The 26,438-nt window shown below is 37.1% G+C and overlaps 1 protein-coding gene and 1 long non-coding RNA gene across 3 annotated transcripts; one reads left to right on the top strand and one right to left on the bottom strand.

The window, feature by feature from the left end:
• On the top strand, positions 1–705 carry LOC107838645 (uncharacterized). The gene is made up of 2 exons (XR_001664721.1): positions 1–123; positions 416–705. It is a non-coding gene; the product is annotated as an uncharacterized LOC107838645 (long non-coding RNA).
• Positions 706–4,398: 3,693 nt separating this feature from the next.
• On the bottom strand, positions 4,399–23,019 carry abcg2a (ATP-binding cassette, sub-family G (WHITE), member 2a). 2 transcript variants are annotated; one of them, XM_007571794.2, is made up of 19 exons: positions 22,710–23,019; positions 18,345–18,425; positions 18,150–18,274; positions 14,042–14,101; positions 12,823–12,937; positions 12,414–12,566; positions 11,410–11,567; positions 10,127–10,229; positions 9,967–10,015; positions 9,782–9,880; positions 8,816–8,926; positions 8,475–8,620; positions 8,152–8,234; positions 7,967–8,056; positions 7,709–7,833; positions 6,320–6,474; positions 5,620–5,709; positions 5,444–5,502; positions 4,399–5,005 (listed from the first exon to the last, which is right to left on the bottom strand). In XM_007571794.2, exons 1-19 carry the CDS (start codon positions 22,710–22,712, stop codon positions 4,861–4,863), a joined length of 1,950 nt encoding a protein of 649 aa, XP_007571856.1. In that variant the 5' UTR covers positions 22,713–23,019; the 3' UTR covers positions 4,399–4,860. The 2 variants fall into 2 exon arrangements, with proteins under 2 accessions (XP_007571856.1, XP_007571857.1); XM_007571795.2 differs by lacking the exon at positions 22,710–23,019 and adding an exon at positions 20,733–20,908.
• Between the last annotated feature and the right edge of the window lie 3,419 nt (positions 23,020–26,438).

The raw sequence follows: 26,438 nt of genomic DNA, 5'->3' as shown, positions 1-26,438 counted from the left end.
GAACAAGCAAAGAGTTCAGATAATTTGACACAGTGCAGTGTGAAAGAGAACCGTAGCTGCTGAAAATGTAACAAATGTTGTTATTTTGGTTCCAGATTTAACTGAGTCTACCCGGACTAACAGGTGGGAAACACTCTGAGATTAATCTGTAATTTTTTTTTTTACTTGTTTATTGCCAAATATTTGAAAAAAAAAAAATTGACTGGATCTATATCTTCTCTACTCTGTTTGTATGAAGGCGTCTTTGCTGCAATCTGATCAGTCAGTCTGTGCTGCATTATTTATAACAACAGCTCTGAGGTGTTTTTCTTTGGTCTCCATCTTTTGTTGCCACCTGAGCTGCTAGAAACACATCAAAAGATTAAATTACAGCCTGATTCCCAACATGCTGAATCATCCTGTCTGCTTCTTTCAGCTAAAAACAAAACATTTTCTAAGAGTAAAGTTATTAAAACAGTGATGAGTGAATCTGTGCTCACCTGGGATCCAGTTGTTGCTGTGAACTTTGAGGAAAAGCAGGAGGAAAATGATGGATAAAGCAGAGAAACAGGGAGACATGATGACTGCAGAGGAAGGTGATGAAGAGTGAAGGAGGCAGAGAGGGAGTGGAAGTGAAGAGGTGTAGGACGGTGTCTAGACTTTAAAGGTTACTCAGAGCAAATTTGTGGCTCAGAGTTACAACAGAATAAAATCCTTCCTGCTTTTCCCTGGGAATCTCTGAGTGACTTAATCCCAGGAATGTTTCACAATCTCTCTCTAGCTTTTACTTGTTTTTAACAGAGTCGGTGGATTTTTAGTAGAAAAACATAAATTTAAGCATATTTTATCAGATCAATGTTTGTTAAATTAAAACAGGACAAATGTATTAACACTTATTGAGGAAAAATAATGAGTCTGGAAACAGGTTTCCTCCTATTTATTATGATTTGGGATGGAGACGGTTGGAATTCCCCAAACGTCTCCTCCAATAAAGTTTGAACCATCTTGCCAAACCTCCCAGCAGCAGCAGCGTTGTGTAATTATATTCCAGCCCAGATTAACTGAGCATTAAGCCCAAAAGCTTTGTTTGATCTCCAGAGACAAGGTTCCCAAAACACTTCACATGTGAAAGCCAGCTAGAGGATTCAGACAACGGCGTGTCAGGGCCACAGAACAGAAAGGAGCAGCAAATTTAAGTTAAAAAACTCAGAAATTTTCAAGGAATATTTTAGAAACGTCTGAGTTTAGAAAAGCTGAAAGTTTGCTAGAAAAAAATCTAAAAGCTGATTTAGAGGAAGATAGATAGCTCTTTCTGTTCCACGTTGTTTACATTTTCTTTCTCTAAATCTCCCTATAATTAATAAATGTGATTGTCTGCTTTTCTGTTTCGAATTAGAAATAAAAATCTTAGAGTGGACGAACATGAGTACTGATGTTGTTAAATGTGGGTGAAGCCGGATTACTTGGAGAGAACCCAGACCTGCAGGGGGAGACATTTCCCCCTGTGCAGTCCTGCCTGTTTAATATTGAAATGTCCAATTAACAGCAGCTCTTTTTCCAGTTCCTGAAGTTTCCAATTCTACAGGAACCTTACTTGTATGTAAGGTTCCTGTGGATGAACAGTGGACGAACATGAGTACTGATGTTAAATGTGGGTGAAGCCGGATTACTTGGAGAGAACCCAGACCTGCAGGGGGAGACATTTCCCCCTGTGCAGTTCTGCCTTTTTAATATTGAAATGTCCAATTAACAGCAGCTCTTTTTCCAGTTCCTGCCAATCACCCAAACCACAGGTGGCCCCAGCCCCCTTTTAAATCTAATATCCTGGAGACATAAATTGACTCTACCCTGGATGGACTTCACGTCTGTCCTTGAACTGGCGCCGATGTTTTGGAGTTAAGGCCATCTTGATTTGCCTCCACAGTGAGATCTTTTTCCTCGGCCTCTCTTCTTGTTCGCAGACATTGTTCTCCTCAGATGATTCTTCAGCTGCTTGACTTTCAGATTCCTGAGATGTTGTTTGGATTAGATCTTCCTGTCATGTAATCTCTATCTGTGGAGGGGATGTTCTCTGTTCTTCCTTTAGGCCACTCTGTCCTTCTGTGGACACTTCATGAACCTTGCCTGTTATGTCTTCTGAAACTGTGCAAAGTTTTGTCTCCATTTGTTCAGAAACTGTCTGAGGGATCTCTGGTGTTATTTCTGAGTCAGGTTTTGGTGTCTTAGTGTTTGGGACTGAGTTTTGATCTGTCTCTATTGGTCTTGCAACGGTTTCCAGTTCAGCTTCCATTGCCGTCTTTCTCTGTTTCTTGCATTCAGATTTAGACAATGGTTTTAAAATCAAATTAACATAATTTCCGATGCCGGCTGTCTGATCCCCAATTGTTTCTGATATAGAAACTTCTTGCTGTTCATCATTTGCTCCAGAAACATTTTCATTGTTCAGGGTTTCCAATAGCCTGGTCTGCCGATCCGGATGTCCATTCAGTTGTGCTTCAGAGGGCTGGTTTTTCAGCAATAAACAGAGCTCAGTTCGTGTTGACATCGTCTGATAAACTGGTTTGAATTGACATCTGGTTTCCAGTTCATCTATCTTGGTTTGGGTTGAAATTGTTTGACAGACTGGTTTTAATTGTGAGCCGGTTCCCTGTACATCCGTCTCTGTTTGTGCTGAAGCAGACTGGTAGACTGGTTTCTGCTTTGAGTTGTCTTGTCAATCTGTCTGAACCTGAACAGAAACCACTGACTTCTTGCGCTGTCTTCTCTCTGTGGGTACTTTCCTTATGAGATCGTTCTGCTGTTTAACTTTATCAAATAATTTATGATTTAGATTGACCACCTCATCAAGCCGTTTCATTAAATATTTTTGTTCTCTGATATATTCCAATTCACGCTCCTTAAATTTGGCTTCACACAGACATTTTGCTTGACTTGTCTTTTCAGATTACCTTGTTGTTTGAGAAGGACCTGGCTGCAGAATTTATAAGAAATTTATTTACAAATTAAAAAATAAATCGCGTCTCAGCGCGTTCTCGAAGGGACGTGAGCCCTAGCTACCTGTATGGGAGGGGAGAGCGGCTGGCAGGAGGGAGGGGCGCCTAATCAGTGCTGTTCCTCCGTTATTGATCATTTCATACACAAACAGCTGATAAGTACATAGCATACTGGCTAGGAAAGAAAATCCCCGCATCGTTTTTGCGCCCCCTCTAGTGCAGCGACCCTATGCGATGCATCCACTGCATACCCACTTTTTGCACCGCTTACTCGCCCCCACCTGTCAGATCAGAGCTGAGCCTCGTTATTTGGTGTAATTTGTGGGGATGAATCAGCTTCAGCTTTTGATTTGTTTAGCAACACGTTTAGGAAACAGTTACTCATTCAGATTACACATGAGGATTTCCCTCTCACACGTTTACAGAAGCAGCTCTCCCATAATTAAAGTGGATTTCCCCACAGCACAGCAGGGAAATGTCTGTTTACATCAGGCTTTATCTTCATCATGATCCCCTTCCATTTTCTTCTTTTACCAAAATAAAAGGCACTTTAAAGCTGACACTTTAAAACAGCAAGTGTCTAAATATAGTAAACTTTGTAAAGGTGTTCAAAGTAAACACCTGGGCTTCTTCGACAGCCCCACCTAGAGGTGACATTATTGAACAGGCTCTGATAAATTAACATTTTCCTGGTTTCCAAATAAAGATAACTCAGAGTTTTGTGTTATTCCCTCACCAGCAGTAAAGAACAAGCTTAGAAAAAATATCCTGCTGTGATTAGGACGATATCTGTCAAAAATATTTGAATTACTATTTTCTGTCTTCATATTTCTTTTGTAATTTTTTCTGAGAAATCTGTTTGGGTAGCATGTTTAACTTAAACAGTTCAGTTAAGAGTTGAAATTAACTTAGGAATTTCCTGTTTAACGTAATTTATGACGAATTAGTTTGCTATTTGGCTAAATGTTAAGGGTCCTTGAGACATATGCTTTTTTGTGACGTATTTCCAAATAAAGTAACTGATTAGCTTCGGAGGGGTTAGCATGCTACATCTGTTTGGGCTTCTCGGCGCTACGGTCGTGTGTGACGGATTTTTAGTCCAATACAGACAACAAATAAATTTATAGATCGGATTTTAAGTATCAGCACACAAGCGTTTACTTATAATAGATTATTTGGTTAACAAAAGCCCGATTAAAACACAGTGAGCTAACCGTTAGCTTTATTAGCAGACGTTGCTAATAGGGCTAACGGTTGCTACTTTACACAAATTGACGCGATAGAGAAAATCCTCTGTCATATCTCCTCTTTTGGCTTCTTTTAAACCAAAATATAAAGTAAATAATAAAGTAAAATGTATTTTTTGCTATTTTGTAAAGCTTGAATTTATTTTTGTTTAAATAAAATCTTAAAAAGGTCAAAGAAAAAAATGATATTGGAATTTATTTTTAGTTCGTGTCAAATGTTACCTTGTTCACTGAGATGACCAACAAGCTTGATCTGAGTTGGCATTTTATGGGGGGAAAAATAATATTAAGAGTTTAAAGAATAAACTTAGAATATAATCATGTTTATTTTTAAACAAACTGTTTCCATGTTTGTTTGCTTTAAAGGAACTGCTTTATTTCTGTAGAAAAAAAATTACATATATAAAATGATAAATTTACATGACTTTCAGCATTAAAGTGCAAAAATCAAAATAAAGCTATACTAATACAGCATGATGCAGTGATATACGGAGTGAGTAAGAACCAAACATTTCACAAGTTATCTGGGATAAACATAGCTGGTTTCAACAGAATAAACAACCGTAAATACAATAATGAACCAAATGGATGGAAAATAACAAATTGTGTCTAAATTTTGGTTGCAGTGTTTCCAGAAGGCTTTATGTGAACTTCTTGATGAAGCGCAGTTTGAGGTATGCAATGGTGAGGAAGCAGATGATCATGATGCTCAGAGCCAGGTGGTTCTGCCAGAGACCCCAGGTGGAGAAATCAACTCCCTGCTCCTTCAGGTAATCCTCACCTGACCTGCTCAACACACAACACGCATTACAATCAGCAACACTGAGCTTTTAGGCATTAAACAGTCCAGGTTGGTTCGTCGTTAAAAGGTAATTAATTAATTGATTATTTAAAAAAAAAAACATGCCAGTATTTTTTTAGCTGAAGATGTGTTCTTTGCTACAAATGATAAAGCGATCGATGTCATCACATTTTAGGTAATAAGTTATTTATTATTTGTTTATTTTAAAATATTTGTAACATTATACAAAAAGTCTTACATGAAAAATATGCAGAATATACCAATTTTTTATCTGATTAATAAATTGTCAGAATAATCAATAGAATAAAATCAATAACTAAAATAATTGTTAGTCGCAGCCCTAGAATAAAGTAAACATATGGCTGCGGAAATGTTAATGTCATTCCTAAAAGTTTGTTTTTGTGTTTTTCTCGGCGTCTTACATGGAAATGTTTCCTTTCCAGGTGAACTCCAGACCAGGGAACTCGTTTGCTTGCAGAGCCTAAAAACCAAACATGAAGAACAATAATTAATAAAAATTACTGCATACACGTTAAAAACATTCAATTCACAATTTTAATTTTAGCAAATATGGATAGTTTTTGGTTTGTGTACATACACTCAGTCCATATCTGGGTATACTGAGGTACTTCAACCAGGAGAGCCAGTTGACGATGGAGGTTACGTTCACCAACAGACCTGCAAAGATCTGCACAAATAATTAGGTTTTAAATGTTTTTCACCTGTATTATTGACAATGCTTTAAAAATATTACAATACAGCCAGTAAAATGATAAAACAGATAAAATACTGAGGTTCTAGTAAATGTAAAGTAATATGAAACTTCAAAAACTCTGTCTATAAACAGAAGCTAGTAAATAAAGGCATGCTGACCAAATCACATCACAATGGGCCAAAACTAATGGAAAGTAGAAAAATAAACAAATATTCGTGGAAATAGAGAAAATGATACATCAGACCTTTAAAATACAAGAAGAAAAGATGTTTTTTAGCAGATGACCTGATGAATTACAGATTGAAACGACCAAACTAATATTAAACTGTGTTAACTGATGGTTTTACGCTTTAATTTTATAATTTATAAGTGGATTCTTAGAATGATGCTATATAATTAAAATACAGATGGGCTTTCTCTTTATTTGTATCTTTTGTCCAATCATAGAAATAATAAATAAGAATAGTTGAATTTCCTTCAAATATTTTAATGCATTATTAGTGACGAAATTGAGCAACCGTTTTAAATATTTCCTCTGCAAGAATATTTAGTGTATTTTGAGTGTTGTTGAGTGTTTATTTACCATCATGAAGACGCAGGTGATGGTCATGAAGATGTTGGCAATGGCCACCACCGTCTGGTCGGCCGAGATGGCCATGGCCATGGAGGTGGCGGTGTACGACACCAGAGCCACGCTGAACATGAAGATGAAGAAAGCCCCCGCTGTCGGCTTCAGGCCTGAAACACACCGACCAGAGCAGAACCTGAATCAGCACAAAATGATCAGCTACAGCGAAGAACATCTGCAAATATATCTGAAAAAATGGATAAATATTTAACCTCAGAACTAAATATATACAATTGGTATAACTACGTATTTAGATATAGTTAGACATAGTTAACTAGATTTAATTAGCAGGCTAAATAACTAGCTAGCAAGTTAGACTTGGCTAATTTTACCTAACATGACGAAATATTAAAATGCAAAATATTTAGCCTGGTAACTAAATATTTAAAGTTAGATATAGTTAGCTATATTTAGTTACCAAGCATGCTAACTCAGTTAGCAAGCTTGGTAACCTGCTAACTAAATTAAGTTAGCAAGCTTAGCTTTGCTAACTTAGCTTGCTAATTTTGTTAACAAGCTAAGTTTGCAAGATAAACCTAGCTTATTAACAAAAGATTTAGTTAGCAAGCTAACTAGTTAGCTAACTAAATTAGTAAGCTGAATATTAGTTAGGATGCAAAACATTTGCTAAAATATTTTTAGCATGCAAACTAAATACACTGCTCAAAAAATAAAGGGAACACTCAAATAACATGCTAGATCTGAATGAATGAAATATTCTCATTGAATACTTTGTTCTGTACAAAGTTGAATGTGCTGACAACAAAATCGCACAAAAATCATCAATGGAAATCAAATTTATTGACCAATGGAGGCCTGGATTTGGAGCCACACACAAAATTATAGTGAAATGTTCCCTTTATTTTTTTGAGCAGTATATTTACCAAGCTAAATTCTGTTTGCTAATTAATATTTAGTGGGCAAGCTAAATATAGTTACAAACAAAGTATTTAGCTTACAAACTCAATATTCAGTTAACAATTTAAATAAAGTTAGCAAACTAAGTATAAGATTCACTAATCAAATTGTAAAATTCATAAATTAATTCATAACTTGGTGAAATATGACATTAACTCCCTTTTTCTCTGCCATTTAGAGACACACGTATGTTCAAAGCAGCAGCTTTGAACATATGTGTTAAATGTCTTTTAAAATGTCTTTTAAAAGACATTTAAATGTCTTTTAACATTTTAAATGTTATCAGTTCCAGTTTTTAATTTCTCATGAAGACGCCACAAGGTTTAGTCTGAACGTAATCCTTTAAATTTTACATCCTACGACTTCATGATTACAATAAAAAAAAAACAATAATAATTTCTCTTACAATCACAGTATGTTACCTACCAATCATGAAGTAGGCGACGCAGGTGAAGACGATGGCGGGGATGGTCCTCAGAGTGATGATGTCAGACAGGATCTTAGACAGGAAGTAGACAGAGAGTCTGTAGTAACCGCTGATGTATTCATGGCTGCAGAGAGAGAAATATGATGGCTTTCGTCAGTAAGCCTCCTCCATAAAGATAAATTATTATTTTTGCTTCTCAGTTCTCAATCTAAATGTCCTCTAGGATATAAATATGTGATTTTGAGAGTCAGACCCACATGAAGAGTTTCCTCTCTGCGATGAAGAGTTCAGCGGCCGACAGCGAGCTGAAACACTGATTTACCACGACAAAGAAGAGAGCGCCGGTCCTGAAAACACAACCACACAGAGACGAGACCAAATCAGGACACAGAATAAAATCAAAACCACAAAATCGGCTCTGGATTATAAAAGAGTAACATACCTGTTCTGGATCCCGCTGTCATTCAGCTGGACATCGAAGAAAAGTGCTCCGACAACCAGAGCGAGGAAGAGCGTCACCGCTACCTGAAACACACAATACAAACTCTAAACGTTTTAAATTCAGAAGAACTTTTTGACTCAGAGCTATGTTAAGGAGTAAAACTGGCTTCTGAAATACAGAAACTTCATGTGTTTGAACGTGCAGTACCCTTTTTGTCCAGCAGATGCTGCTACAGACCTTTACAGAGGTAACTCTACCCACCAGAACCTTGTTTAGTTTAAAGGAAGCAGATTCGGAGAAGAGTTTGATCTACGGTTTATTACCTGAGCGATGGAGGTTTGCGGGTTCAGCGCCAGGTTGCGGAAGGTTCTCTTGAGAACCCATCTGAACTGGGTTAGGAAGCTGGTGTTGTAGGTGATGGTCCTGAACCGAGAACTCTTGGTTGTTGGCTTTCCCTGAAAAATCTTTTCTAGAAGATACAAGGTAAGAAAATGACGTGAAAACTAACATTTCTCGAGACAAAGCGGCCTCTGTCAATGTTTCTACTAACAACACCATCTGGAAAATTATTAGTAATGATGTCAGTTAATCAATGGTTTGTCTTTGTAGAGTCTTTGTCTCTCCAAAGGGTTTTTGGGGTAAATCTCGTATCTCTTGAACTTACCCAGCTCATCTTTTGTCTGTTTGTAGTATTGGCAGTTCCTGTACTCCTCCACCAGTTTGTCCTCGATTCCTTTTCTGGACTTGGACATTGATTCTGCATCTTGTTGAGAGTCTGTAACAAAAAAAAAACAACATTTATTCAAGTTAACTCAGACTGAGCTCAACAGCTAGCCACCAGTTTTCCCCTTATGATTAGGGTTTTTCCTGTACTGAGAAGCAAGTTCTTGGGATAAGATGCTCTGCACTGCCTGTTTACACCAACCTTGTTCACTTTTACTTGACAAAGACCAAAGCATTACAGATCTATTGTCTTGTCTCCACTGAGTGGTAAGACACGGGTCGGTGTGGTTTAGCATGCTGTTTTATGGTCCTCTGTCTCCTGAGGAGTGCTTCAACCACCAGTTGGGCAGATTAAACCCAAACGTCTAACATGGCATCATATTAGTGCAATGACAGACGTGACGACTACTATGTCTTGTTTTGTCTCAAGCAGTAACATTTTTCTGTCCCCCAGTACCAGTAGCTCCACCCTAACCATACCAAACTGAATCATTGTCCTATGAACCTACAACTGAAGGGGGCCCAGGAATGGTCTGGTACAGGTCGGTTGTACAGCCCACTGTTAATGGAGACAGACCAAATAGTATACCAAACATTACTAACCGGTGCCACTCAATGGAAACAAGTCTTTAGATTATAGAATATTCATTAAATCCTTAATCTCTGTTGAGGACTCACCCCAAGTGGCACATGTCCATCTCCAGGGACGTACCAGAAAGGGATTCTGATATCCCAGTCACACACCACTGTTTGTTTAGATTTCAAAGGCCATGACCAATCATCCCTCTATATCATCCAAATTATATCTCACACCATAAATTAGTGGGTTAACCGTAATAATCGTGACTTTTTTTCAATAAAAGTAGAAAACAATAATAGTTATTTACTGGATTAAAGCCAAACCTACCGTCTTCTTCCAGGCTGCTGAGGGTGACTGCGGTCGAGTCTCCGTTGATGACGTCCAGGAAGAAGTCAGCAGGGTTGTTATGAGCCTCACAGTGATATCCTGGAAGAAAAAAACCCAAACTGAGCTAAAAAAAAAAAACATCCCTGCTGAATCAAAACAAGTTGAATGTTTGATCCACTTCTTACCGATTTCAGAGAAATACTCCAGCGCTCTCTGTGCCGGGCCGTGGTACACCTGGATGTTTCAATTTCACCATAAAACAAAGTTACTTGGTTGTTTTTTTCACATTTAGGGCTCCTGGTTGGTCAGTAGATGTTGATTATGAGATATTTTGGTTATGTTGACCTGTTTTCCATTGACGAGCAGCGTGAGGCTGTCGAACAGGCGGTAGATGCTGTACCGCGGTTGATGGATGGACAGGATGATGGTGCGACCGTGGTTTGCCATCCTGCAAAAACAAAATTTTGGAAATAAGTTTAAGGCTCAGTTATAAAACATTTAAGGTTTTTCCTTTGGGGTTTTTGAGTGTCTCTGCTGGTTAAGAAACTCCTTCAAGTCCTCTAGAAAGTGGTTTATTGTTGGGTGACTGTAAAACAAATCCTGATTTAACAGTTTCCATCAATATTTATAAATGTTGATTAGATTTTTGTTTTAAATATCTGAAACACTGCCAAACATGATTTTGCCATTTCATCCACAGTTTTCACTTCACACCGTTGTTTTTTGTTTTTAAATGAGGCAAAGTGGGGAAACTTGAAACCGCTACTCAACAGGCTGTTGCTAGGTAACCGAATGGAGGGAGGGACTTGAAACTGCTTCTTAGCCAGCAGGTTGTTGCTAGGCAACCAAAGAATGAAAGCGTGAGTTGATTTCACCCACTTTTAGATCAAACTTCAGGTAAATTATTTAATATGACACCAGATGTATTATCTATTAATACTGATTGTGTCCATGACAATATTATAACATTTATTTATATTGGTCTTGGATAATTGGAAGAAGATAGATAGTTGGATAGATTATAAATAAATGAGTAACCAGACATGACATTATTTATAAAAGTTCATAATGTCATAGAGATGTGGAAGTTAGACTTCACTACCGCCTGACGTAAATAATAACCACTTTTAAAGTTTACAATGATTTCACAAAATTAGAAAACAAACCATTCTATATGTTAATAATTTAACTCACAAGAAAATACAAATAATAACATTAACAAGGCTACTGGATAAATTATATACAAAGCAGAGCTGTGCGTATAATATTCACGTGTGATTATCGGAATAATATTTCAATGTACAATAAGCTGGTCAAAGACAGACTCACTGATTTTTGTTATTAGAAACATATTAGTCTTAAAATTAACTTGTATTTTATTTAAAAACTTCTCCTTTAGTGTAGAATTATAAATACATGGCAGGGCAGGATTTGTAGGAAACTTTACCGCACTTAAACGAGGTAAATGTATAGATTTTAATCTTTTATGTAAACATCATTCTGTTGGATCCCAGTAAGAATAGATGTAGTTCTACTGCAGCTGAATGGGATCATAATACGTAAATAAATCAATAAAGCCCAGTGTGGTCTAACTGGGAGAAAACCAGCAAACTGAATGTGTTGTTCACCTCTTCAGCAGCAGCAGCACAGAGTTGGCGGTGCTGGCGTCCAGCCCCGTGGTGGGTTCATCCAGGAAGAGGACGGGCGGGTCGATGATCAGCTCCATGCCGATGTTTGTCCTCTTCCTCTCCCCGCCGGAGATCCCACGAATCAGCTGCGTTCCCACCTGAAACGCAGCAGGGAAGTATCGTGGGTGATATTTACCACAGTCAACCCAATAAACGTCAGATTTCCGTCTCATTCATGTTACTTTTGTTTTTTCTCATCATGAATACTTTAACTTCGCTCCCGCAACATGCGCAAAAAGCTAGTCATCATCGCCAATGACGACCAACGTTGGTTTTAGCTGTAAATTTGTCAACACACTAAATCTTAAATGTACGTATGATATATAAAAGAAAAGGGACACAGTGCTTTGCTACCAATTGTCAACACTACGACAACTAGATAGCAAGGTCAGGAAACAAGTTAAAAAATAGTGAGGGACACAGAAGTAAGTCAGCTATGCTAGCTTGACTTTGACAACTTAACATGTAGATGTGCTGTGGAAATTTTTTTTAACCGTTCATTTAAAAAAAAAAAAATAAATAAATAAATAAGGTGATCTAAACACCAACATCTCTGACATCATCAGTAGAGCAGGTGTTTAAATAAGCTAATGAACCACCGCTGTGTTAGATTAGATTGGTAGCTCATCTACCAACGCAATCACTTATTAATAGCAAGATAAAAATCAAGCCTGAAAGCATAAAACTGTAACGGACTGAATGTTCTGTTCTTTGTGGGGGAAATGTTTGCATGTTTTTTGGCGAACTAGATGTTTTTCTGCGTCTTTTCCTCTTTGCTACTGGATTAATATGGATGTCATGTAAAAGAATCGTATTTCTGCCCTCCAGCGTTGTGCGCATGTGCAAAATTTTCACATGTAAACTATAATGTGCAACATATCCATATTTTTATTGATTTTCCAGGTTCTAACTTCCTGGTTGGAGCTGCTCTCCAGCGTCCTCACCTTGGAGTTAGCCACTCGTCCCAGTCCCAGCTCCTGGATCAATTTCTCCACCTTCTGCTCCTTCTCCTTCTGACTGATGGAGGACGGCAGACGCAGCGCCGCAGAGAAGGCGAAGTTCTGTCTAACCGTCAGGGTTCCCATCACTACGTCGTCCTGCAGACAGGAAGCCACTGCTTAAAAAAACTCAAACTTCAGCTGCAGCTGGATGCACCTTTATTTCTATCCTTGAATCAAACTTCCTCTTCTGCGACTTTGCGTTTCAAAACAGTTTATTTAATGAGATTTGGCCGAAGAAGCCGGTCGTATTGTTGCAGGCGGTCTCTTCCTTCCCTTCCAGGGAACATTCCTGAATGGAAAAACATTTCAAGCTGGCTTCTGTGGGTCTGGCTTCCTGACTGCTTTCACCTACCTGGACCACATATCCAGACAGACATTTGAAGTTGGGAGGCTGCGGAGCGCCGTTGATCAGGACTTCTCCTGACAGGCCTGACGGGTCTTTTCTGGCTGCCAAAACATCCAGGAACCTGAAGAGAAACCAGCAACAGTAAATAAGGCTGGGTTTGACTCTAAAGGTACATTCACACCAGCGCTGTTTAGTCCACTTTAATCAAACTCTACTTCATTTGGGGAGGTGTGAATGTTCAGTCGAACTCTGATCAGACCTCGGTCTGTGTTCGGCTGAAATGAACTCTGGTGCAGATCGAATGCATATGTGAACACCAAGCGAATCACAGACCACTCCAGAAGCAGGAAGCGGACTACAACGCGGGGCATTTTGGGTAAATACAACCAAAACAAACACTTTAGCCTAGCTAGCCTAGGTTTTTGTGTTTTTTTTCCTTCATTGGTTCTTGAAGAAGCGCCCCCACAGGCAAGAAGGAGAACAGGTTTTTAAAGGGTTTGCTTAGTTTGACAATGTAGTTTGAAAGCGAACGACTGCAGTTAAAAGTGTAACAAATGTTGCAGTTTTGGTCCTTAATCAAACCAATTTACCATAACATTTGTTTAATTTCCAGCTGCTGTGGTTTTCTTTCAGGCTGCATTGTGTCAAACCAACCAAACCCTTTGGAGAACCTGTTCCCCTCCTCGCCTGTGGTGGCGCTGCACCAAGAACCACAGAAGGAAATGACACAAAAAAAACCTCTGAAGAAGAACCTGAACTCAATTTCCTTCTTCACAAAACGTAAACAAAGATCATGTAGCGTCAGATTTCTCTTTGGTAAAAGACCATGAGCCATTTCTCCCACTAGACTCTCTCAAAACATGTGAACTGGTTTATGGATGAGATGTTTTTATTTACATCTGGTGTTCAGAAAACAGGAAGGAACGTAGAAAATTTGGGAGCCATTTTCTTTCTCATGCAGTTAATGAGCACTAAGATTAAAAATGGGTCCAGAAGGTGGTTTTGTTTTCACTAACATGACATCATTATTCACAACAATAAACTCAATAAATTTGATTACTTATATAAATAATTCTGGATTTGACCTCATCCTTATTCTCGTTTTTGTTAGTAAGTTAGAAAGACGACTGAGGGAAAAACGCTTGAGCTAATTTTTGTCTTAGTTTAAGTAAAAAACATGCAGGAAAGGTAAAAGTTTTATAACAAACAGATGCAGAAGACTTACGATGACTTCCCGCTTCCTGTTGCTCCCATGATGGCGTTCAGGCCCGGCTTCATGAGCCCGCTGAGGAGGACCAAACATGAAAGGAACCGGTCATAAAACAGAACCCAGCTGCTGATTACAGAGCCTCCAACAACACAGTCGCTTTAATTAGACCACAATTCAAGCAAATAAAATGGTTTACAGTGTTAGATCAAAAACCTGTAAAAATGGAGCCTTCAAAGGCTTCACAGCCACACCAGAACTAAAATCTCCTTCAGGCCCAAAACAACAATGTTACGGATAAAATAATAGCAAAACTTGGATGTTTTTCATTAAACAGAACAGAAATGTTTCCGTACAACGTTCCTCTGGTCCAACGGCCCCAAAAGCAAGCAGGGAAGAAAAAACTTTAAGCCAAAAAAAGGGTTCCAACAAACGGTTTAAGGGCAATTTGAAAGAATGCAATAAAAAATTCCAAAAACCCTCCTCAAATTTGCAAAAAAAAAAAAAAAAAAATCACTATAGATGGTTTTGGGATTTTCTGAGAGAGTTAAAGGGCTAAAGGTGAATTAAAACACATTCACAGAATAAGTTCTGATGTAGTAAACGCTCCTGTCCACTGATGGGTCTGCCTTACCAGAGGCATCTGACAAAATTACAAATTTATTTGCTCCAAATTATAACTTTTTTCCCCATTTTGACAATTTATTTGTAAAAATATTATGTAAAAATACAAATGAATGCTCCTCCGTGTTTTAGAGTTAACTTTGCATATCTGAACAACATACTAAAACTAGCATCATGGAAGTTAAATACATAAAGAGGAAGGTTTTATTGTTGCTTCAGTGCAACGCTGCAGAAAGCAGCTCACATTACCTCATAATCCAATAAAAACTCTCTGCCCTTTGACCAAAGAAAACGTTTTATAACATCTATACACAGCTGAGATTAAACATAAAATGAATTTACGGCATTTAAAATGAGAAAAATGAGGATGATTAAATCATAAAACCAAGAATCTCAAGGCGGAAAATCTGCCTTATTCAGTAATGATTAGTTTAGAAAATTTGTGCCACCAGACAGCAGTAAACTGATAAAAACACGGGTTTGCATGAGAGCTCAGCCTCACGTGAAACACAGGGTGACCCAGCCTTTAACTCTGTCAATGATTAGACAAACTAAACAATAAAACACAGCAGGCAGCAGCTGAACGACTCAGAACCGCCAGACCATTACATGGCAACAAGACGGTCTTTGACCGAAGTTTTCACAACATTAAAGTCATAACAACAGGTTCGGGCAGTTTTCATAACCGGAGCGTTATCAAACAGAAAAATCTTTAACCTTTTGGAGAATTGTTCTGATCTCAATAAAGATAAGCCCTTAATCCTGGGAGATTATCAGATTATCCATCACACTGCAGGTGAGAGGTGAACCGTCAGGTGTATTCAAGGTACCTGGAGGCGACTTCATTTAATGAATCAAGTTAAAAAAAAAGGAGGATTTTCTGTAGGATTACAGCACAAAACAAACTAGATGTAAAACTGCTGCAGGGCCGGCCCAAAGAGTTATGGGGCCTTAAAGGGAATGTAATTTAGGGGCCCCTCTTCCAGTTAAAATCACCAGATTATCACTGATAATTAATATTTGCTTAGGTTTATTTGTGAACAAACTGAGCTCAAACGCAAAGATTAAACACATGACATCAGATAGTTGCAATGGTAACGCAACAATATAAAGATTATTATTCACAGTTTTACAAAGTAAACTTGCAAGCTCCTTCAAATCTTGCATTTGAAATGATTTAACATATTTTAATTTATCTACGCTGAAACTGCTGAATTCAAATTTAATAGGATTCTCATTATTAATAAATAAATGTTAAAATTCTAGATTTATGATCTGTGTTAAAATATAGACATTTATGTTGGCCCTACGGTGCTACTTTCTCAGATTAATAAAACAAGAAATTGGCTTGAGTTGGAAAAAAAAACTTCTTTCATGCTGATTGTATATTTAAAATGCTTAAAATAAATTAAATATCTAAGATATTACATAGTGGAAGAAATAACATAATTTAAATACATCTGATTTGGATAAAATTTGCTGAAAAATGAGTAAGCAAAAAGATAAGACAGAAGAATGATTCAGATTTTTTTCTCTAAATTTGCCTACTACGTGTTTTTTCAGGACATTTTCCAATGTTTTGACATCAGTGAGGCTCCAGTTTCAGTTCTGCATCCCGCGGGGTGGAACCTGTGTGACTGCCTGCAACAAGGAACTAAAACTGCTTCAGTTTTTCTATCAGCACAACTAAGGAATGCCGTGTCAGTAATGCTGACTCTGCATTTTATGTCAACATGAAAAACGTTTAGTCATTCATTCAGAGACTTTCTCATCGATACCATGATGCTGCAAGTTGTCCTGCTGGTTTTGGATACCAGTTAAAACAATGTTCATTTTAGTTTATGCTTTTAGCAAAAATATGGGATTTTGTTGCTGATTCGATAGATCTTAATGTCCATTTGGTAGAAAAAAAACATAATTTTCTAGAAAACGCCATCTTTTCTGGTAGATTTTAACCCCAGAGAGCTGCTGTTGTGACTTTGAGAATAAAAGCCACCAGTAAACTCTTCATATGAACAGCAGAGAGGTGAAAGTTAGCGGAGTAAAATCTGCTGGGACCCGATGTCCCAGCAGATTTTAGGTTTAAATAAAGTTTAAACTCACGTGAGTTTAAACAAAGTTTCAACCCTCCTTCAACTCTGTCAATGATTCCACCAACAGGAATATAATGAAGATACCAGTCATTGTATACAGTATCCTGCATGCATAGAAACACACACCCTGACCTTTGACCAAAAACAGTTTCCATAACATCCACACAATGAAGGATTGTTTCTAATAACAGCATCATGAAAAAGTATTCAGACGCTCCAGAGACCAAATAACTCAGGATCCATCCCTCTACTTCATACTCCTGTTTGGGGTTTATTGTGGAAGAGCAGTGACTGATTAACCAGGACATCTGTGGGAATCAATTATATGCTATTAATGATGCCTCAGGTTGGTACACCTTCAAATTAAATAAAAAAACTAAACTTTTGTGCCTGTTGGGCAAATTTACAGTCAGAAAAGCTAAAGCTGAAGGAATCTTAATTAAATATACCCATGTTTTGTGCCAAACTATAACATCTGTGGGAATCAATTATATGATATTAATGATGCCATGAAGATCCACAGTTTGGTAAAACCTACAAACTGATTAAAAAAACCCAACTTAGATTGTGTCTGTTGGACTAAGTTTACAGTCAGAGTAACTAAAGCAGCAGGAATCTTTATTAAAGATCAATAACTGATAGTTGAAGTATTTATTAATAAATTCTTAGTGTTTGGAGAGAAGTTTCCTGTGTTTATTATGCACATATATTGGTATCTAATACCAAATCTCATCAGGTATGTAAACAATGACTAAGACTTCAACCTCTTAGATAATTATGTTCCTGGCTATCATTTGGTGACCCGATTTGGTTATTTTGATCTATTAATGCTAGTTTTCTTAATAATTGCCTTTGTTACACAACCGTGAAATCCCTAAAGCCAACTTGATTCTGTGACTTTAACACCCTGGACTTTCTCATTGTGTCAGGCTATTTAAATAGATCGGCATCCTGCCACTATGTCTGTTTGTTGGTTTAAGCCCGAAGGTATTGTGCCATAACAGGCTTCTGAACGGACGATGTGTGTGCTGCAGAGGCGAAGCAGAAACTGGAGTCGCTCCACAAAGCAAAGCTTCCTTCCTTTGCCTCCCAACATGTGGTATTTGATCTGGAACCAAAGAACAGGTCTGATCATGTCACGTTTGCCTCCCAGTCGGGCTCTTTGTGGCACGTAGAGCAACAAGTTCAGGGTGTTTTGTTTTCTTAGATGGTTTGCATAATTCAAACCTGGTGGCTGGAATGTTGTTGTGTTCAGGATTTTGCATGGTGAGTGTAGATAGAGCTCAGATCTCATAAAACAATTTGAAATGAGAAAAATCTCATAAACATAACCTCTTATTTCAGCTTTCTACTTTAAAATCTAAGGATACGTTTCTATTTCAGACAAAATGCCAGACGCGTGTACTCACTTCAGGTCAATGAGGATGTCTTTGGTTGTGGCCTTCTTCAGGCGGAAACAGCCTCCGCCCTGCTTCACTTTATAGTGAATATTGTGGAAGCTAACGGTAGCACCTTGTTTGTTTGCACCTGCAGACTGAAAAACCATTATTTAACCAAAACCAGTCTCTTCTAAGTTAAGAGGAACATTGGAGATCGGCGGTTACCTGGTGCTTGGAGGCTCCGTTTCGCCCAAACTCCATGGCGTCACAGTCATTAGATATGCTACACCTCCTGTATTCAGAATCCTGAAAAATACATTTGGAATAACAAGTAAATATTTTTACATCCATGTGAATCAACGAAAGAATAAATCTGCAAAATCCATAAACTCCATAGAATCACTGAGACAACTACAGTGAATTTCAGAAACCAACTACAAATTCAAAATTTGGAGAAACATTAACTTAGAACAACATGTACTGTTGGTGAAAACATCAGCTGGAAAACTTTAGGATTTAAAATGTTGTAAATCATGTCACCTGCTAACTACTGTTAGCCACAGCTTCATTAGCTACCAGCAACTTTACTTTATGAGACGCATTAGCCAGAACTGTGCAAGCTAGAAGTAACAGCATATTCTTTGTGACATACAATGTTATCCAAAACTTAGTAAAATAACTTTAAACTATCAGACACAGTGTTAGTCCAAACTTATTCCAAACAGCCAAGTCAATATGTTAGCCGGAGTAAGCTAATAGAAACTGCTCAGCGTTAGCCAGAACTTTATAAGCTAACAGAAAGCTAGAGATTAAAACTCAGAACTTTGTTTTTTTATTATGTTAACTATGAAAGCTAATGCTAACAGTTTGATTAAATCACGTGACATGTTGCTAGAACTTTACAAGCTAACAGTGTCATTGCTTTATCACAAGCTTATCTGTTAGCCATAAATATCAACAGTTACAGCTTTGTTGTGAGAGATATACAACATAACAGTTATTTACAAGCTAACCATAATAGATTAGATACAATGTCAGAACTTTACGATCTTTGTTCTGATTTACACACTATATTTGTCCAAAATGTTATTTGACTATAGTTTTGCTCTAGTAGATATATTAGCTATAACTTTACAAGGTAAAACTAGCAGCTTTGTTGTTCTACATACCATGTTATTTAAATCTTATCTGATTGTAAAAGTTTTGTTCTGTCAGAAATAATGTTAGCCAAAACATTAATGGATTTATTAAAGTCTCAGTGGTTTACCATGTTTGTTTTCACCTTGTTAATGCACCCAGACTCATATTCTGATACATTTATCAGTATTATAATAATGTGGTACTTTAATTTGAAATTTACAGAAGCACAAATAACAGATCTTTGCATTTATCTATCAGCATATCTTAATTATTAACTATGGTGGCGTATTTTCAGCAGGATCTTGCTGGTATGAAAATAGTCTTGAAATTCTATTTCTTTGATGTTTTTGGTAAATATTTTAGGTTCAAACACCAAACCGAAATGGTTAGACTTATTCTCAACAATTGAAGAAGAATTGAAACAAAAACAATTTGCTGATCCAACTTAACCTCATATGAAATTAAAAATTTCTGCAAAGACAACAACACCGTCCTATCGAAACGTGAAACTCATCTTACCATTTGCAACAGATATTTAGTGAAAAAATAAACTGTAGGGAGGATTAATTGATAAATGATCAAAGAATATAGTTAAAATGTGGACATTAGTTAATCGTTTTAGTATATTATAATGCAGAGGTGAACAAAGTACAACTGATTTTTACTGAAGTAAAATTAAAAAGTAAAAAACTCAAGTAAGAATAAAAAAGTTGCCAAGGTGCTGAGTAACTGATCAAATTATCGATCATTTGATATGTAAAAGTCATCAGATGGACCAAAATATAAAGTTAAATGGAAATATTAGTATTTTAAGGACCAAAACGAAAACAAATTGTAAAAATAACATAGTTACAAACAAATGTAATCAGGCAAAAGAAAATAAATTTCCAAATCAATATAAAACTTAAGAAACTTTAACAAAAACTGCTAATGAATTTTGGTAAAACGCGTTTGTTCTTCATTCAGAAGGAAGAAAAAAGAGCAGAAATACTTTATATTTCCAAAACGTTACTCAGGTGAATGTAACTAGTTTCTACCAACATGTTGTAATGACAGGTCAGTATTTCTACCTTTGCCAGTTTTTTTTTTAATTCTCTGTTTATATTTATTAATTTGCATAAAAACTATTTTCCTGACTCAGTTATGTAACTTTAAGCATTGACACACAAACGTAGCTTAACTTTAGTGAAAATACCATCACTATCTCTTATTATCATGAGCAAACATCGTCTTATTTGCATCACCAGAACTCAGTTTGCAGATTTCTCTGACAAATTTCCTGAAATTCTGCTGATTTGGTCTAAAAACAACAAATCTGTCAAACTCAGAAGCAGCTAATTTTGGTCATTCCTCTTTCCAGCAGCGCAAACTTTAGTTTATAACGCAACAAATGAGCTAAACTGAATTAAACATGACGCCGATTTGTATAAAAATGATCAGTATTTAGTGGTTAGAGAGCGCAGATATTTTTACCTGCTGAAATGAGAAAGTCCCAGAGCAAACAGAGAGCAGAGGACCAGCAGAGAGCGGACTGATCGATGTGTGTTTGACGCAGAGGAGGCCGCTGGTTTAAGGTTCAGGCTGCGCGCATGCGAGGAAGTTTGGTAAGTCAGTTTTATGACTGAGGCGTGATAAGTAGGCAGAAGGGAAAAACTGAGGATGCCTCTCACCCACAGTTATAAAATACTGAGAAAGTGCAATAAAGAGGAGGTCCAAGTTCGTACCTTTAGGTCAGAGTTTAGTTTTCAATTTTACATTTTAGGTTTTACATCAGGAACATTTTTAAAGAAATAAACCAAAGGTGGATAAGGAATTTTGTTTGCTTTTATAGATTTAAACAGACAAATTAATATTTTTTCACCTGTTTTTTTTTTCTTTTTGCATAATGTGAAACACATGATCCTAAAATACATTTTACTATCATACAACACAATAACTAGTTACATTTACTTGAGTAATTTTATTATGACGAGTCGCTGCTCTTACTTGAGTAAAATGGTTAAATGGATTCCTGGAGCTTTAGAAATTACTTCATAACATTTCCAGACTAATAGACTTTAATTCTCCTTGTTTTTATTTTATTTATTTATGTAGATTGGGGCTTTTTTTAAATAAAATTGTTTGAGATGCTAAAGAACAGGCATTTCTTTGTGTCAGTAAGTAACTTCTCATTGTAATGAGCAGAAGTTAAATGTGGAGAACCACAAGGATCATTCCTGGATTCCTCCTATTTAATATCTACATAACGTCTCCCACATTAGCTACCATAACAAGATTAGCTACCGTAGCGATGCAGACGATACACAGCTCTACATTACATGTCTCCAGGTGACCTTTGAACCCACCCAAGCTCTGAGTCGAGGCTTTGGACAGATAAATGTGTGGATAGAAACTAAATTTAAGTTATTGACTTTGGACCTAAAGAGGAACGATCGAGACTCGACGCTCAGCTTCAGGTATTAGGAGATCAGGCCCAAAATCTGGTCTGAACCTTCAGAGCCACATAAAGACGGTTACAAAATCAGCCTTCTGTCGCCTCAAGAATGTCAGTTTATAAACCACTGAACGGCTTAAAGATCTGCAGCTGTAACAGCAGAAGGACTCTCAGGTTCAGGTTCTGGTTCTGCATCCAGAACCAGAACCAGAACAAAACATGGAGAAGCAGCATTCAGCTTCAATACACCACAAATCTGGAATAAACTTCCAGAAAACTGCTAAAGCACTTAGCTCCTTTAAATCTATTATGACTGTCACAATAACAAATGCAGCTGGATGATCAGTTGTCCTGGAAATTATTGTGATAAATTAAAACATTGTTGTTTTGAGACCATTTTTAAATTATACAATGTTAAAGACATTATGACGCAAGAACACATTATCAAAAATCAATAAACTTTAAACCCTAATAAATACTTAACACTGGAACTGGAAGATATTTTAAATATCAAAAATAAACAAAAAACAAATAAAATAAATTATAAAGTCTCTGTTAACAAAGCTGCCCTTCAAACACAGAACTAGTTGAGACCAAAACGCCAAACTGAAAATTTATCATCCAGTTTTTGGTAGAAAACTGGATGCGATTAATTTATTTGTTGCGGCAGACTTAAGGATATTTAATGTAGATTTACTCAATGACTTTTGACAAAATGTAATGTTTGTTACATAACTGGTTACTCTGTTGTGTTTTTATGGTTTAAAACTCTCTGAACTGTTGCTGAACTTTTCTATCCTGCTTCATGTTAGAAATTTATTCTGTCTAAACGTCTGGCTTATGTGGAAAGTATAATTAAAGTGCCAAAATTCCCCAAAATAGCATTAAACAGTTAATCCATGACTTAGCTTTGTTTTATTTTAAAAGTTTTTAAAACCAGGAGACGTTTCTGGGGGGTTGAAAGTTATTTTGGCGGCTCAGTGACAGTAAATTGAGCAGCTCATTGTAATCCTCACCATTTTGTCTGCTGTGTGTGAAGCCCCGCCCACTGCGTGCCGTCCTCCCTGCTGCTTCTTCCTCAGGTAATTAGATAATTTCCAGGGAACATCATCATCCCTGCAGGCTGGCCCACATCCCGGCCATCTCACAAAATGAAAATAACACGCAAAAAATTAAAAAATCTAAATCACACTCAAACTAACTGTTTTCCAAACCCATGTTGGTATTTGAATAAAAATTAAGCGTAAAAGCAGCTTTGGATAGACGGAGCAACGCGCCAGGACGCCGGTGTTGATTTGTTTTAACCCGGAAAGCAGCAGAGGAGGCGGGACGGCAGCAGCCTGCAGCTGCCGGTGCCTCCAGGAAGTCAGAGAAACCCTCACATCCTGTTACATCAACCATCTCCTCCATTAGTTAATTTTTGTCCTCTGTAGAGGACATTTCTAAACTTGAATTTCTCCCAATTTCTTCTATTGAATTAATTCCTTTTGGTATCTAAAGAGGACATTTAGGGCTTTTCAATGATACCACATGTGAAGAGGTGGGACTTTTGTATGTACCTTTTTCTAATTCATAAAAATGGCGTTCATCAGTAATAACACATTTTATGGGAAGAGCCAAAGTAAGTGCATAAAATCTTTTATTACCTTACAAAGGCTGTGGGATTTTAAAAAAATGGTGATTGGACAATACTTTTTTTCCTGGTAGTCAGGAGGATATATTACCAACACACATATATATGCACATGTTTGTCCTGTGGAGAGGATCCGTCACTGATCTGTTCATGATTTGGATATTTTCTTTTCTCTAACTCCGCATCCGGATGCAGCTGAATAAATATCTAACTCTAAAAAATAATTTTAAAAAAAATTAGAAAAGAGGGGGAAAAGTAACCAGCTGATGTCGGAGAGACGAAATCTTCTGTTTTAAATGTTAATATTAATAAAAGGAGTTTAAATTGTTGTGATGTAACTGTGGTTAGGCGCTGCTTTGTCTCCCCCTGCTGGTTCAAATGTGGAATTACAGTCCGGTGTTACATCATGCTGTGTTACCACCGTGTGACCGCAGGAGGCGCTGTTGCATGTTAGCACTAAAATTACAGCTGAACACTAATATGATAGATCTTACCGGATATAGCGACCAAACTGTAACTTAAAAACATTAAATACTTGAGTATTTTAAGTTACCACTTTACTTAGTATTTTTCTAAGTTACTCTGTGTTTACAATATCTGAGCTGTCATATTCTGTGGCTCTCAGAGTTACATAGTAACTAGTTACATTTGCTGTACTTTTTACTTTTACTTCAGTAATTTTATTATGAAGTATCTCTTCTCTTAGTTGTGTGAAATTTCTGGATTTTCTACCCTCTGAATAAAAAACAAACATATTTTAACCAAAAATTCACCAGACACAGACAAACACCTGCAGTTTTTGTTAAAGTTTCATAAGTTTTTTATTGAAAGAAACTGAACTGGAAACAATTTATTTTGCCTGATTTTGTCATTTTTTTGTTACTTATATAAATGATTGTCATTTTTGTCATTAAAATACAAAAATTTCCACTTAACTTTGTATTTTGGTCCATCTGATGATGAAATTTTCAAATATTAAATGGTTGATAATTTGATCAGTTACTCAGTACTTAAGTAAACTTTTTACCAAATACTTTTTAGTCTTACTAGAGTAATTTCTTGGATGGATACTTTTTACTTTTACTTCAGTAAAAACCAGTTGAAGTAGTGATACTATTGATGATAATTTTTGGATACTCTGCTCTCCTCTTGTGACTGTCTATATTTCCATAAGTTGTAATAATAATAGTCAAATGCTAATTTTTATTCTTTGTTCAGATTTTTATTTATTTTTCCTTTTGCGTTTGTTTCCTCTCTGTAAAGCTTAATGCTAAAATTACAGTTGACAGCATCACAGAATATGCTGTGTGGTGTTACATCATGCTGTGTTACCACTGTGTGACCGCAGGAGGCGCTGTTGTTTAACACCAGAAAAGGACTAAATCCGAAAGCTGGAGTTAAGTTCATGAATTTAGCTCATTAAAGCTTATTAATTAAATGCATTGCCAGTCCCCCAACACTGAATGCTGCAAGTATTTTTTTAGTTTTACGTTATGATATCAACCAATTAACAGCACATATCTTCTCAATGCCCTTTAAAAAAACTATAACATCCAGTTTAAACACACATTTATAGTAAATTTAATGATATAAAAAGATTAAAAGTCAGTGACATTCATTCCAGTTTGATCCTAGTTATAGAACCGGTAAAGTCAGTTCATTATCCAAACTGGTTAAAAAGTTTCCATCTAAACTATCTTTCTATCTCCTGGACAAACATTTAGTAACAGTAAACAATCACTAAACACCCAGTACATATGGAGCGACAATGGAGAAAAAAACTCCCTTTAACAGGAAAAAACAAAAAGAAACAGAAGAATTTCTAACTAAAGAAAAACAGTTAGCAGGAGAGAGACTCTGGAAGACAAAATTTTCTGGTAATATTTGTTCTGATAATTTAAAAACCTTGTGCTGTTCCTAATACTCCACTGTGCTAATCTACAGGTAAGATGTCTTCCCCCTTAAAGCCCTGAAACGTAACCTGGTCTTCACCAGAATAACCACATGACCAGCAGCAGACTCTGACTTACAGGGCAGCATTTCGCGAAGGTCAGCAGGCGCAGGCAGAGGCGGTTATGGTGAGGAGGGCGTGTGCTGCTGCTCCGGCCAGCGTCGCCTCCTGGTCATGTGAATCCAGTTCAGCTGGATGGTTTCTAAATTTACAAACATCCAAACCCCTCGCTGGGCAGAGAATCCTGCAAAGTGATTGGACGTCCGAGGAGGAGGGTCAGCGGATAGTCAACTAAAGGTTCATGACAACCATTAAAACATTTACAGTCAAGCCCACCTTAATGTCTGAGAGGGACGCTTGAATCTCACCTAACCTCAAGTGGACCGATCCTGTTTTAGGTTGGGCAGAACAAACACAAGCATTTCTGTTTGCCAAATGCCAAAAAGTTTCTTTTAGCTGGAAGTTTGCTGAAACTAATCTGCTGAGGCCTTTAAACACTTTGAAAACACAGATGATGATGTCATCACTTTGTAAGCTCCACTTTTGATTCTTATTGGTTAATTTACAATATTATAGATAAATGGAGGAACATCTGTGGATGTATTTTATGGCTCAAACAGTTTCCTTCTGTGGGAGCATTGAAAAATTAAAGCAAATTGTCCAAAGGTACAGCAGGTGAACAAGATCTTTTCAACCCCCAAAATTTAGATTTCTGCCACCTTCACACATGGTATTAAGTTGGATACATTTCCAATAGTTTTCAAAGTATCTGCTGTCAGAGCAGCCATGTTGGATTTTACTTTTACATCCTTGACATGAGACATATGTCATAATTCTGCGCCAGAAGAAGCCAGACGTAGTAAACAATGACTGAAAGACCAAAAAAAGATTTATTTCATTAGCTTCCTTCATCTTGTTATGGACATGTGACAAGAAGTCTGATTCCAGTCACTCAAAAAAACAAACAAAAAAAAACAGAGTTGAGCAAAAAATCTGAATTGGTCTTCAAAACTTGTGGTGTCAGGAAGAGAACTGGGAACTTCCAGAGGTCTGGTTCCTGCTCTGGTACCACTTCCAGAGGTCTGGTTCCTGCTCTGGTACCACTTCCAGAGGTCTGGTTCCTGCTCTGGTACCACTTCCAGAGATCTGGTTCCTGCTCTG

This window comes from Poecilia formosa, unplaced genomic scaffold, assembly GCF_000485575.1.
Source record: "Poecilia formosa unplaced genomic scaffold, Poecilia_formosa-5.1.2 Scaffold288, whole genome shotgun sequence".
Lineage (NCBI taxonomy): Eukaryota > Metazoa > Chordata > Actinopteri > Cyprinodontiformes > Poeciliidae > Poecilia > Poecilia formosa.
This window is presented reverse-complemented; position numbering and strand designations above follow the sequence as displayed.

Excerpts from the sequence above, each read along its gene's own strand:
- abcg2a (XM_007571794.2), bottom strand. Across the intron at positions 14,102-18,149 it reads GACATCCTCATTGACCTGAA|CGGGCTCATGAAGCCGGGCC; the intron begins GTGAGTACACGC and ends GGTCCTCCTCAG. Across the intron at positions 8,927-9,781 it reads CAGCAGCCTGGAAGAAGACG|ACTCTCAACAAGATGCAGAA; the intron begins GTAGGTTTGGCT and ends TTTTTGTTACAG.